This window comes from Schistocerca piceifrons, chromosome 2 (assembly GCF_021461385.2).
Source record: "Schistocerca piceifrons isolate TAMUIC-IGC-003096 chromosome 2, iqSchPice1.1, whole genome shotgun sequence".
NCBI lineage: Eukaryota > Metazoa > Arthropoda > Insecta > Orthoptera > Acrididae > Schistocerca > Schistocerca piceifrons.
In genome coordinates this window covers 631338763-631354311 of record NC_060139.1, presented here as the reverse complement: position 1 = coordinate 631354311, position 15549 = coordinate 631338763, and the positions used below count along the sequence as shown (strand labels likewise).

General features: G+C 42.3%; 1 protein-coding gene across 2 annotated transcripts in view; it reads right to left on the bottom strand.

The window, feature by feature from the left end:
• The window catches only part of LOC124777687 (nucleoprotein TPR-like), a 291125-nt gene that overhangs the window by 149290 nt on the left and 126286 nt on the right, over window positions 1-15549 (bottom strand). For both annotated transcript variants that reach the window (XM_047253163.1, XM_047253164.1), the window contains exon 19: window positions 6777-7115. In XM_047253163.1, coding sequence (XP_047109119.1) covers window positions 6777-7115 — 339 coding nt within the window. The remainder of the gene's footprint in view (window positions 1-6776; window positions 7116-15549) is intronic.

Here is a 15549-nt window from a genome sequence, read left to right as displayed (position 1 = left end):
TGGGCTGCTTCACAAAGCCAAGGTGGTGAAACGTTCACACTCACTCACCGGGAATGTTGCAGGTAGTGTGAAGTTAGGCCACCATAGCAAGTGCCGAAAGCAGATTCCAGGAGGTAACAAAAGAGGGACGTGCCCCATAATGGCGATGAAAGGCATCATCAAAGAAGGAGGCATAGGATGGGTGGCCACGCATGGCAGACAAACGGCAAGCATACCTGCTGAGGAGAAAGTCATGGCGGTAGGACAGTGGTAGTTCAGCAGCTTCAGCATACAGACTCTCAACCGGGATGGTATGAAAGGGGCCTGTGGCCTAATGGGTGCCACAGTGTTGAATAGTGTTGAGACGGTGAAAGACGGATGGACGTGCAGATGCATAAACAAAGCACCTGTAGTTTAGTTTCGAATGGACAAGGGACCAGTACAAACGGAGCAGGGTGGTCCCATCGGCACCCCAGGAAGTACCATTGAGGACATATAGGATACTGAGGAACCACATACAGTGGGCTGCCAGGTAAGATACATTGGAGGACCAAAAGTGTCTCCTATCAAGCTTGAGCCCCAGGAATTTCGTAGTTTCAATGAACGGAAGGGCAACAGGCCCAAGATGTAAAGATGGTGGGAGAAACCAACTGTGTCACCAGAAACTCAAACAAAATGTTTTGTCAGAGGAAAAGCGAAAGCCACTGTCAATGCTCCAGGAGTAAAGATGATAAAGACATCGCTGAAGACACCACTCAGTGAGACAGGTAAATGGAGAACTGTGATAGATGGCAAAATTACCTAGAAAAAGGGAGCCAGAGATGCTCGGGGGGAGACAGGCCATTATAGGGTTAATGGCGATAGCATAGAGGACGACGCTCAGGACAGAAACCTGAGACACACCGTTTTCCTGGATAAAGGTGTTCGACAAGGCAGAACCCAAACACACCTTGAAAACTCGGTCTTCTAAAAATGCCTGAAGGGAACAGGGCAGGTGGCCACCGAAGCCCCATGTGTAAAGAGTACAGAAGATCCCAGTTCTCCAGCAGGTGTCGCAGGCCTTCTCCAAATCAAAAAAATACAGCCACAGTCTGGGATTTCTGCAGAAAACCATTCATGACATGGGTGGACAAAGTAACAAGGTGGACAAAGTAACAAGGTGATCAACTGCAGAAAACCGCGCTCAAAATCCACACTGTGCATTCATCAGTAAATTGTGAGACTCGAGCCACCATACCAGCCAGACATGAATCATACATTCCTCCTTGCAAACGCAGCTGGTAAGAGAGGTGGGGCGGTAGCTGGAAGGAAGGTTTTTGTCCTTACTGGGCTTAGATATTGGTATGACAGTGGCTTCATGCCAGCGTCCGGGAAATATGCCCTCTGCCCAGATGCAGTTGTACATGTTAAGCAGAAAGTGCTTGCCCGCAAGAGAAAGGTGCTGTAACATCTGAATGTGGATGGCGTCTGGCCCTGGGGTGGGGGATCGGTATGAACTGAGAGCATGATCTAGCCTCCTCATAGTAAAGGCGGCATTGTAGCACTCACGATTCAGAAAAGAGAAAGGTCTCCTCCATTCGCTTCCGATGGAGGAAGCCATGGTGATGGTGGGAAGAGATCGAAACTTCCCCAAAATGGCAGCCCAAGGTGATGGAGATAGCAATAGGGTCAACAATGACATCTTAGTTACTGTCAGGCCGGAATTTAGGAAACGGATCTTGATCCCAGAGAGCCATCGGAGGTTGGCCCATACGACAGAGGAAGGGCTGGAACTGTTAAAAGAACTAGTGAATGAAATCCAGCTAGCTCTTTTGCTATCCCAAAGAACATGACACTTTGCACGCATCTGTTTATAGTGAATGCAGTTTGCCATCATAGGATGGCAGTTAAAAACGTGGAGAGCAGGTCTCCGTGTGCGAATTGTGTCACGGCATGCCTCAGTCCACCAAGGGACTGGGACACAACGTGGTAAAGAGGATGTGCGAGGAATGGAACATTCTGCAGAAGTAAGGATAACGTTTGTGAGATATTCCACCTGGTCGTCACAACTAGGCAAATCTTTTTCTTTGAAGGTCACCAGGGAGGAGTCAAGTTGCCAGTCAGCCTTAGTAAGGTGTCATTTGGGCGTGCATGACAATGGGGTAGGAGTCAACAAACAGAAAGCACACGGGAAATGGTCGCTTGAGTAGGTGTCAAAACTAACGGACCACTCGAGATTATGGGCAAGCTGGGCAGTGCAGAAAGATAGGTCCAAATGGGAATAGGTGTGCAAGGAGTCGGTCGCAAAGGAAAGTGGGTGCTCCAGAGTTAAGGCAGAATTGGTTAAGTTTGTTAAGAAGGTCAGCCAAGAGGGCATCTCTCTGAAAGGTCCTGGAAGAATGCCAAAGAGAATGATGTGCATTAAAATCACCAAGTAACAAAAATGGGGGAGGTAGCTGCCCAATAAGCTGAAGGAAGTCTGCCCTTGTGACATCAAATGATGGAGGGACGTAAATGGTACAGATGGGAAAAGGCGAACTGCAACAGCTTTAAGATGGGTAGCCAGGGAGATGAGTTGGCTACGAATGTCATCCCGTATGAGCAGCATGACGCCCCCATCAGATAGAATGCTGATCTCAGGGGGGAGAGTAAAAACGAATCAGTAGAAATGTGAAAGCTCACAGCATTTGTGAGGGCGCAATTTTGTTTCCTGAAGGCAGAGTACAAGGGGATACTGCGATGCTAAAAGCAGCCGTAAATCCTCTTTGTGGGACCGAAGGCCACGAACGATCCATTGGAGGACAGTCATGATTAGGACAAGATGTAGGGGTGTCACCTCAGGAGCTGCCAAGTGAGAGCCAGAGAAGAGTCACTACTACGGGGCACAGAAGCAGGAGGATCCTGCTCCATGGGATCCACAGAAGCATCGGCTTGCTTGTAGGGTCGATCTGTGGAGTCCAACATCGAAAACCAGCTGGTGGTGTGCACCAGCGACACAGAGGCTGGTCCGGCTAAGATATCACGTGACAACACCGTCGAAGGGGATCTTCGAGTCGGCGAAGGAGAAGACCATTTGCCTTTGGTGGACTTCTTCAAGCCTTTCCGGCTAGAGGAAGACTCTGGTGTTGTTTGGCTGGAGGGACAGAGGAAGTCTTCACGGGAGTACTCCTCCTGTCCTTTCTGGCCTACTGGTTGTGTAGCTGGTAGCTTCACCCCTCGAGGCGAGAGTTTAGTAGCTTGTTGCACAGCTGGACGGGGGATGGCAATGCTACCTTAACAATGGGCGATTTCACAACCTCAGAGCTGAATTGGAGGTCACATGTCTGCGTGGCCATTTCCTTCATGGAGCGAGGGGTAACAAGAACAGAACTATAGGTGCCAGATGAGAGAACACAGGGTTTGTGACTAGCCAATAATTTGTGAGTGACTGGGTAAGGCACTTTTTGCTTTACCCAGACCTCCTGGACACCCCACTCAAGATACATGGGAAAATCTCGAGAGGCGGCAGCATGGCTGCCACTGGAGTTGACACAGCGGGGAGGAGGTGGACAATCGCCCTTGTGCGCATCCCTATTGCAGGTTATAGATTTGGCTGGGTGCTGACAAGACATTGTAGTGTGGGTGAAATGATGATGCTGGTAGCAGTGCATCAGGTTCAGAATGTACGGCTGGAGTGTGATAATTTCGTAGCCTGCTCTGATCTTGGACGGAAGCACCACTATATCAAAGGTGAGAAAAAGAGTGTGGGTGGGCACCAGTGAAGAATCTACCTTTTTCATTACACGATGGATGGCAATGACACCCTGATTAGACAGGTAAGATTGGATTTCAGCCTCGGTTAGACAGTCGAGCAGCCTGGTGTAAATTACACCACAGGAAGAATTCAAAGTTCTATGGGCCCCGACATGAACAGGGTAGCCATGGAGAAGCAAGGCCACAAGCAGTTGTTGTGCTTGAGAATCAGAAGTAGTCTCCAAAAGCAAAGTGCCGTTCTGTAAAGGAGAGCAGGATTTCACAGGACCGGCAATTGCATCAATACCTTTCTGGATAATAAACAAATTTACTGTGGTGAAGGACTGACCATTTTCAATACGAGAGACCCTGAGGAACTGTGGTGCAGCAGGAAGGGTCTTTGAATTATTAGCCTCATTACGTTTACATTTTGTAGACGTTGACTGGGAAGACAATTGACTCACTGCGAGAAAGTCCCCCATGATTGTATGTCTCCGATGGTGCGCTCCTTCCAACTGGAGGGACCCCTTCACAAGGGGGCGCACCCGCCTTAGACGATTGTTCACACCTCAAGCCACACCTCAAGCCACACCTGACAGAGGGACCAATCGGCAATTTGGGAAGGTTGCAGCACAGGCAATCACCCCTCCCTGGGCTTGGCCTGTACCAGGGAGTACGTGCAAACCCTGCATGTTAACCTGGGGCTGGGAATTACGTATTACCCAGTCACCTCTTACGCATCAGACGTGTGGGCTGGCCTTCAGGAGCGCACCGAGAGGAAGAAGAAAAAGAAGAACCTCAAATGCCGAAGTGGAGGAACAAAGAGGGGAAACAAAGAAAGGAAAAGGAAGGGAAAAACAAAGGTGAGACTGCTCTTATGTCAGTGACAGACAATGCAGAACATTCTCAATAACACCCCAGACATGTTCCCCAAGGGAGGGGAAAAAGAATAGCAAGAGGATGGACATGCAGCATGTAAGGGAAAAAATGCTGCAAAGGCTGGAGCCCCGTGGTAGCCAAGCACAAACCTGCCAAAGAGTTGCGAGTCCCCTGGGGGGTGGGGGGTAGTTTTGTGAATCACTTCTCCCACGCTTACTGTAGATGGCTGTGATCTGTGCTTCTTCCAACTACTGGGTATGGTTTTTTTGTTCGAGGGCTCCATGGCAGATTACAGTTAGAAGAGGGGCTAACTCAGCAGAACCATCACACAAATATTGGATCATCTCTGTAGCAGTAAAAAAGTAACAAGAGGATTGGAGGAAAAAGATAGATATGTAATGAAAAGAAGAATTACTGGGTGATGGAAAAGAAGGAAAAATGTGAAACAATGGCAAGTTTTGGGAAAGCAAAAGTGTTAAGTGGAAAACCAATGAAACCCTATGCACTGGCTTAGTTTAAATGGCTACACAATGTCCAAAATTGAAAAAAAGGAGACCTTAACATAAATGAAGAAAACAGACTAAAAGAAGTATAGTGAAGCCCAGCTTTTACATTTTTCAAGTGACTTCAAAAAAAGGTGTAAAATGCGGGAAAATGAAACATTGGGAAATAATGTTTAAGCTATAAAAGTTACTCGTATGTATATGATACTCACTTGCATTTTCACACTTTATCTATGATGATGATGATTGGATTATGGGGTGCTCAACTGCACTGTCATCAGCGCCCATACAAAGTCCCAATTTTTACACAGTCAATTTTTTTTTCTTTTTGCCGCCCAATCTAGCCACTATCAAAAAAGATGATGAAGAAATGGTGAGGACAATACAAACACCCAGCCCCGGGCAGAGAAGATCCCCAACCCAGCCGGGAATCGAACCCAGGTCCCCGTGATCCTCCAGACGCAGCAACACTAGCCACAAGCTGTGGATGCACTTTATGTATGATATATGTACATAATAGGCATCAAAATATTTATCAGAGACTTGTTTATTATCTAGTAAAGGTTTATTACTTAATGAAAACTGCTGATGTAACCAGAACTGATAACTGCCTGGGAAGCAGGAATGTTTGAGTCAATTTTATACGTCATAATCGAAGTTCTTGGAAAGCCTGCAGCTCTCATTCATTATTTAAATAATGAAACACTGCAACAGTTACTTTTTTTCCATATTTAGCATGATGAGTTAAAAGATTTTTTTCTTATTCATCAAATGCAAATATGCACATATGTATTTTGTGTGGTGTTTGCATAAGTGTTGTCCTGTGTCTCTTACACTGTAATCATCTTTTCGAGGTTATCAGATAATGTGCCTCCTCAGTTACGTAGAAAGCCACACACACACACACACACACACACACACACACACACACAACTATCACTCGAATTGTTTGTTTGCGTAACATAAAAAACGTTACTTCCGTAAATGGTGCCCTTGACAACGAGAATAAATTCTCGAAACACTTTTTACTCAGCATGAAAAATTACATAATTAGTGCTGTATTTAAACCAAACACATCGGGGCAATGTAAAATGAGTGGTGGTCTCAACTATCACTACAAGTGCCCAAATGCCGAAATATGCTGAATATGGTTCGACGAAGGTGTTACAATAACCATAAACTGCGTATGCACAGTATAGACAGTTTGCAAATGGTTGTGATTTGTAATGATATCTTTACTTGAAGGAACCTATTTACTCCCATCAGCCACAACGCTGAGTAAAGCTTGGCAGCAGCATGAATTATAGTAACTTCTACACACTTGCCAGCTCAGATCCACTGAGTACAGTGCACTGGTGTCAAGAAATTTGACCACGTAATGTCTGTAAACACTACTTGATGGCCAACATCATGCCAGCATTGTTTTCTGTCACTATTTTCTCCATGAACATTTTTAGTACTGTGTAAATTACGGGGAAATTACAAATATGCTGACACAAAATCTGGTTTGAATTAACGTTATGGACAAAGGAAATTTGAAGGGAACGATAAAAAATATTGTAAACTGTGGGAAATTGTTAATTCCAGGAACATAAAAGTGGGGTTATACTGTATTTTCATTATTACCATTTTTGTCTAAAGAAGGTGAATTAAAAATGGACATAGAGACAGGCTGTCTTTGTTGCACAGAATTAAAATACATACCTGTTGCTTGTTCTGGGTTTCAAGCTGAGAAACTTCCTGCTTGAGCTGCTCACGCTCTGTCTTTAATCGCTTCCATTCCTCTGGTGCCACTTTGTTTGCTCTTTCAATTAAAGCACTTACACGTTGACGCAGACGTCCTGTTTCTGCACGTAAAGTTGTGTTTTCTGCTTCAAGTGCAGATGCCTGGTTAGTTAAATGAGATCTTTCTTTACGGAGTGGCCCAAGTTCTGACTCTAAAGCTTCAGCTTTAGTCTTTAGTATTTTAATTTCCTTTGAGAGCTCATCTCTTTCTGCTCTCAGGGCCACATTACTGTCTGTTATGGCATTTAAAGTTTCAAGCTGAAAATAAAATTACTAACATGAATAACATAAGATAAATCACATAAAAATAATATAGCTCAATCACTTGTATAAAACTCGAGTACCTGTCTGAACTCACTGTAAAGATGACAATGAGTTGCAGACAGGAACAATGAATGGCTCTTACATATCTAGCTTTCTTCAGGGGGGAGGGGAGGAACACACACATGTACACAAGCATGCACACCAAACACACATAAATGCCGATCTGACAGCTCAAACAGGAATGTGGTCCAAGTTGCCAGAGATGGCAGTCTGTGTGTGTGTGTGTGTGTGTGTGTGTGTGTGTGTGTGTGAGATATATATATATATATATATATTATATATAATGGAAGGAAACATTCCACGTGGGAAAAATTATATATAAAAACAAAGATGAGGTGACTTACCGAACAAAAGCGCTGGCAGGTCGATAGACACACAAACAAACACAAACATACACACAAAATTCAAGCTTTCGCAACAAACTGTTGCCTCATCAGGAAAGAGGGAAGGAGAGGGGAAGACGAAAGGAAGTGGGTTTTAAGGGAGAGGGTAAGGAGTCATTCCAATCCCAAGGTAAGTCTTTCCGCTCCCGGGATTGGAATGACTCCTTACCCTCTCCCTTAAAACCCACTTCCTTTCGTCTTCCCCTCTCCTTCCCTCTTTCCTGATGAGGCAACAGTTTGTTGCGAAAGCTTGAATTTTGTGTGTATGTTTGTGTGTCTATCGACCTGCCAGCGCTTTTGTTCGGTAAGTCACCTCATCTTTGTTTTTTATATATATATATATATATATATATATATATATATATATATATATATATATATATATATATATATATATGCTTGCTTGTGTGAATGTGTGTGAATGTATGTGTCTTTTCCCTCCTGAGGAAGGCTTTGGCCAAAAGCTACATGTATAATAGTCTTTTCACTGCACCCGCCTGCAACTCATTGTGTCATCTTTACAGTGAGTAGCAACCTATCCTTTTCATAATACTGCTGATACTTCAACTTGGAGTTTCCATTCTTTGATGTTGTCTGAAAACATTGTCAGAAATCAACTTCTGTATGACTTTTCTTTCACGGCATATTGAATTCTACACAACAACTGACAACTAGAGACCATGTATATTACACACGAACTTGGTGACATAACATTTGCGAGACAAAATTTCCCAGTGGCACAAAATGCATACAGGAAACAGTTTTCTCTCAAATACAATACTGACACAACCACACATGACCAACTACTGTATTTTTGTTCCACCTTTAGGCTCATAAAGTCGTTTTAGAGACTTTACCCATTGCACTTCCCCCAACTGGGAATAAGAATCCCATAAATAAATCTCTTAAAATGAGCAGTTATAAGCATAGTCCATTTGTTACATTACTGACAAACTTTTGATCAGTAAATAACTTAATCTCAAAACAGCTCTTCGTAAGTCCACATACAACTAGCAACGATTTTTTTAATACTTGCAATTAAAAAAGCCTGTTGTACGCATCTCTAGTAACTACACAATTAAAAGATGTCCAAAATACATTCCAATGGTTTTCTGAAAAGCACATACAGAGATTTGGGAAGGAAGGTTTAGCACCTGCATGGGCATGACAATGTCACTAAAATAAACTGTCAGCACACAGTACTGTACAGACCAATGGTGTTCAACAACTAACTGGGGAGCAGAACACCACTAAAGGAAACACAAATTCATTGTGCAAGTCAATCTATGGGAAAGCGGAAAATCTGAAACTGCTTAGAAATGTGCACGAGAATAAACACAACGCACAGCAGATGCAGGCAGCTGAAAACTGTGAATACAGGAATGGAACATCATACAAGGCAAAAGACAAAGTCCACGGTAGTTGATCTCAGAATTAAAAATGTCCCACCTGGTTTACTGCCATCCACAGGTTAACACTTCGTCAGTGGGTCAACCCATACCATGTGTTGCTCGCCTCCCCCTCATGGCAGTTGTCTGCACTATCCTGCTACGATAACCACACCACCTTCTTAGACTCTATTCCAACTTCCGCCAATGCGGTTACCGATTGGAAACACTATTAGAGCTTATTCAAGGTGGTAATTTTACTCCCTCAAAATATTTCTGCAAGAGTTCCAGGTTTCGGAGGTAGAACATCCAAATTTGTTTAAACCAATTTTTGTTGTATCACGAGAAGTTGTGCGCTGGTTTTTACTAACAGGCGCACGTGAATTGTACTGAGATCCCATACTATCACTTACTAGCAAAACTTTTTAGTTTAATTGAGGCTGAAAACGAGATAAACACAAAACAGAAGAGTTGTGGGTTTATTGCTGAAGGATCAATATACATTCTTCAGACATTGGTGCAGGATCGTTTGGTGGGGAATCCCTCACCCTTCCCCTGCAAATCCCAGGAATCATTTAGGGGCTTTCCCCCCTGCTCTCTTGCCCCACTCCCAAAGAGTTCTTGGGAAAGATGGGGAGAGGGGGAGGGGGGGAGCAAACTTTCTCCATAGCCCCGCCCGAATGTTTTGCGAGGAATTCCTCCTAGACACCCCCCCCCCCCCCCACCCCCCCCCACCCCCAACATGTCATCTTTTAAGCATATGTTTTTAGGATACGTTAGTGTTTAGATTGTAAGTTTTTACAACTACATCTACGAGGAGCGTTTGAAAAGTCCGTGCAAAAATAAAAACTACTTACTTGTTTGGAGTAAACCTTTTTTATTTTTCGATAGACATAGTCTGCTTTTAGACTTGTACACTTTGTCTAACACTGTTCTAATTTTTTCATCTCTTCCAAATAATAGCAATTGTCGAAGTCCAAAATCACTATTAGTTGCTGCAATCACCTCTTCGTTTGAATAAAATCTTTGTCCCGCCAGCCATTTCTTCAAATTGGGGAACAAATAATAATCAGAGGGAGCCAAAGGGGGGGATGTGAAACGAGTTGGAATCCTGATTCCAATAATTCTGCGAGCACAATTGCTGAGGCGTGTGCTGGTGCATTGTCGTAACGGAATAGGACTTTTTTGCCGTCCAATCGCCAGTGTTTTTCTTGCAGGTCTGTTTTCAAAGAGTCCAATAACGATCAATAATATTCACCTGTAATAGTTTTACCCTTTTCCAGATAGTTGATGAGGATTATCCCTTGCGAATCCCAAAAGACAGTCACCATAACCTTTCTGGCCGAAGGAATGCTCCTTGCCTTTTTTGGTACAAATTCTCCCTTGGTAACCCATTATTTAGATTGTTGTTTGGTCTCAGGAGTATAGTAATGTATCCATGTTTCAGCCACAGTGACGAAATGATGCTTAAAGTCCAGCAGATTCTTCCTGAACAGCTGCGAACCATCCTTACAACACTTCACACGATTCCAGTTTTGGTCAAGAGTGAGCAATCGCGGATCCCATCTTGCGGATAGCTTTCTCATGTCCAAATGTTTATGCAAAATATTATGTACCCATTCATTCGAGATTCCCACAGCACTAGCAATCTCACGCACCTTAACTCTTCTGTCATTCATCACCATATCGTGGATTTTATCAATGATTTCTGGAGTCTTAACTTCCACAGGGCATCCAGAACGGTCAGCATCACTTGTGCCCATATGGCCACTCCGGAAATTTTAAAACCACTTATAAACTGTTCTAATTGAAGGTTCAGAGTCACCGTAATGTTTATCAAGCTTCTCTTTAGACTCTTGAGGTGTTTTGCCTTTCATAAATTAATGTTTAGTAACCACACAAAATTCTTTTTCGTCCATTTTTAGACAATCACTCGACTTCCTTGATTCGCATGCGCCGGTGGTACTATCTCACGGACTTTGCACGGACTTTACAAATGCACCTCGTACACAAATATTCTGTTATTCACAATTAAGTGACCTGCAGAGGTCCACAGACCCACCTTAAAGCTATTTCACTTCCATAACACACTTTGACAGCATGTATGAAAAACAAAATTTTAAATTTCCTATGTGAGATCCAATTTTTCTTATTTTATTACAATGATGATTTCTCCCTACACAGGTAGGCACAAACAGAATATTTTCACATTCAGAAGAGAAAATTGGTGACTGAAATTTCATGATAAGATCCTGCTTCAACGAAGAACTCCTTTGTTTCAATACCTGCCACCACAATTCGCTCATCATACCCCTGGCTCTTTCCTCCTATTTCATGATAACACAAAATGAGCTGCCCTTCTTTGAACTTATCTGACACCCTCTGTCAGTTCTATCTGATGCAGATACCACATCACACAGCAATACTCCAGAAAAGAACAGAGAAGCATAGTACAGACAGTCTCTTATCTGCTGCATTTTCTAAATGTTCTGCCAATATATTTTAGTCTTTGGAACACTTCCCCTGCAAAATTATCAATGGTACTGTTCCAATTTAAGATATTCATAATTGTAATCCCTAGGTATTTAGTTGAATTCACAGCCTTCAGATTTGTGTAATTTATTTTTCATATTCATGGGGGTGACTTTATACTTTTCATTATTTAGACTCAATTGCCGCTTTCTGCACCATATGGATTAGGGTCTAAATCATTTTGCAATTGGTTATGATCATCTGATAACTTGCCAAACGTTAAAAAACAGCATCATATGCAAACAATCTAAGAGGGATGCCCAGACGTCTCCTAAACCTTTTATACTGATCAGTAGAGATCAGATTATATGCATCATAAAAACCTTAAAATATGCATCAAAAATGCTTAAAATGCATGAAAAGTGTTGAAATATGCAAGATCAAATAATAAAAAAAACATGGTAGTTACTGCGTGCATTCTATCTCAAACTTGAACCTGTGCATATAAATAACGAGGAAGAGCGTCGGCCTCACAAAAAATCGGTAAATTTAGAATGTTGGTATCATTTTCTGAATACTTTCTGGTAGAGGTAACGAAAGGGGCCTTTCTGGGATTATTTTCTAAAATGTGTAAAATGGGGACACAGACAGTTCCTTCTTTGCTATTGTTGTCGGCAACAAACAAATGCAATGTGACTGAGTTGCAGTGACACAATCAATACGTACAGGACCTACTTTGAGATACATTGCACACACAGGGGCACACTCAAAAACTCCGTAATGTTTTATTTAAAAAACAACATTCAATCATGAATGTTTTGAACGGCATTAACCTTTAATTAATACTATTGGACCAAAGCATCATTTACAATTCATTTTACATTTTTCTATTATTGTAAACATAAAAGATCAAGTACTGTTCCAAATGTTCAGTAGTAAGATTGTGTCTTCAATCATTCAAAATCATTTTTATAAGCAGGAAAGGACCATTCTACATCAACTGAGGTAACTGGGCAGTATTTTAATTTTGGTGCTGTGGTGGCACTTACTGTTTCTGGTGAAAGTTCACCAATGCCATTAATAAAACTATCAATTTGGCACTATGATTCAAAACCTGGGTAATTGTTTAAAACATTTTCAAACTTTTCTTTAAGTTTTCTTGTGACTACCTCCGACAATGAGGAGCTCACTATAATAATTTTATTCATTAACTAAATAGATTCATACAATGCCAAACCTTGAGTTTCAAGCTTTTTAATACTTGCAGGTACATGGGAAAAATGGGTGGTAATCACAACAATGTCTTTTTAATACCAGAATCATTAAAATCTTCCTTGCACTGGAAAACCATCAAAGCATCTGCACTATCGAACTCATTTACTACCCCTATAATGGCCTCTAACTGTTCATTGTAAAACAACACAGCTTCAACTCACATACGCCAATGAGTTACCACTGGTTTGGGAGGTAAAGGCACATTTAGTAGTTTTTCTTTGTCGGTATTGATGCAAGCAGGTGCCTTTAGAAACACTTTCTTTGTGGATGAAGTCAGTTTATATACATTCACATACATGGAACGTACTTCTTTAGCAAGGCAATGTACTCCATGAGCAAAACATGTCACATGAATCAAATTGGGATAAAATACTCTGAGGGCTTTTCCTGCTTTGATCATATAGGGAGCAGCATCTGAATTGAACACAAACATGCTTTCATCTGCAGAAGATTCTGGAAATATTTTTCTAGCTCTTTACAGGCTGCTGAATAGGAAGACGAGGCTCTTCTTTCAAAGCACCAAGAATTAAATTTGCAAAGTAATGGCCAGAAATGTCTGTAGTTTCATCAACTGAAATCTAGATAATGGTGTCCCTGAGTTCACTGTGTATTTCTTCCAGAACATATACCTAAATTGTCGGTATTTAATTTATATGCAATACTGATTCATCTTGTATATTTTGATTTAACCAATATTTGCGCAGGAAATAGGGTTGGATAGGGTTTGTAAGTTTGTGAAGAGGAATATTGCTTGCAATGAATGCTTCACATAGATCCATGTTAAACTGACTTTTTTTGTTATCTTTGGACAAATCCCTGCTACTGCAACTTGTTGTTTGTGGTCCTTTCTTCTGCATCCTGCGATATGGAGAGTTGTCTTGACATGCTCGTCTATTTGAAACTTTTTTTGCACGAAACGTTTTTCTCGCAAACCTGACAATATAAAACAATTCCGTTATACGTAAATGTTCCAGAATGGTCAGCTTTCCATCAAATAATGTTTCTTTTTACGGGCAGTATGGCACACAACACGTTACACACTAGACATTGTAAACATGTACAACTGTGTTCAAGTAAATAGAAACCTAAACTGAAACAATGGATGTGGGACTAAAAGTTTGCATAGTTTAATTTAATTGTTGTCTACGCGTACGGTAGGACAGTGGAGGGGATTAAATGGAGGCAAGGGCATAGGAGCATAGGAGCATAGATTCTGTCTGCCTGTTTCTGTTCCTCTTCTGTAATGTTTTCGCTAGGCAGTGACCTCTCGGTTAGCAATTGCACGCAGTTCTAGGTCGCGGTCAATCTGTGAGACAACAAAACTAGATAAAGCTAGGACTGCCTGTCTAAATTTTTAAAATATTGTAAACATAGTGCGAAAACATGCAATGTCACTAGTTTTTAGTTAAAATATGTCCGCAGCTCGTGATCTTGCGGTAGCGTTCTCGCTTCCCACGCACGGCGTTCCGGGTTTGATTCCCGGCGGGTTCAGGGATTTTCTCTGCCTCGAGATGACTCGGTGTTGTGTGTCTATCATCATCATTGACTCCCAAGTTGCCGAAGTAACGTCAGCTCAAAGGGACTTGCAATTCGGCAGCCGAACTCCCCCGCATACGGCCTCCCGGCCAACAATGCCATACGATCATTTCATTTCATTTCAGTTAAAATAGGCAATAACCAATGAAAAGGAGCCAAATATGCAAATGCATATAATCCAGTCACTACTGATCAAGAACAGCAGAGGGCCAGGGCCTATAAAACTTCCTTGAGGAATACCAGATATTACTTCTGAGAGCTTGAAGGTGGAAGAGAGGGTAACATACAAGACAGAGATTACTGCTAACACATTGTGCTCGAGTTAATAAGAATGGAAAGCTAAGTGTATTGTATGTAATAGACGTGGGAGGAGGATGGCGAGAAACAGACAGTTCAGAAAATTAAAGGTGTAGAAAACTAAAACGGAATGAAGATAGGAGTAGTTACTGTGAAGAAATGCTGAGACAGAAAAAATCAATCTAAATTAAGACCAAGTGGATGGCAAGAACCAAGGACATGTTCTAGCGCTAGTTCCCACTTCCAGAGTGCTTAGAAACGTTTCTGGGGGAAGACTCCAGGTGGCGCATGTGGAGAAGCAGGCACCAAGGTAACAACTGGCATGCTGTAGAGCATGCTCTGTAACAGGGTATTGTGTGTTCACAGTATACACCCTCTGTCTACGCCCACTCATCCTAACTAATTACTTGATAGTAGTCATGACAATGTAAAAAGCCAGATAGTGTTTACATAACAGCTCATATGGGAAGTGTCATTTCACATTTAGTGAAGTGAGTTTCACATTTAGTGAAGTGAGAATAAACAGTTTTTATGTTTTACGAGTTACAGGGCAGTTGTAGGCAACCAAAAACTTTCTGGGATAGTCCTGAGATACACCTTTTTAAGCAGCTTACGGAGTTGTTACAAATCAGGAAATCCTTTGTTGCGAGAGTTTTAATGGAAAGCAGAACCAATGATATGGCGCTCAAGTCTGCAGTGCACACACAGCATGCACTCGGCAGAGTACTTCTCATGCCTCCTCGCAAATTCAAAAGCAAAACCAACTCCATCATTCTTTCACTCCATCCGTGTTGAGACACGTCCATAGTACTGGGAACACACAACCGGACTGTGACCACGTAGTTCACCAAGAGTTGCTCGCATCTGACCTCAGTGGTGGCATGCCCGCATCCACCAGAAGGGTGTCTAAGGGGCTTGTACAGAAGTTTCCACTTGCCTACCACAGGCCACTGAAGTAGTCAGGTTTCTACATGCTCACTACTGGTGGTGCTGCCAAACTGTAGCCAACACATCCAT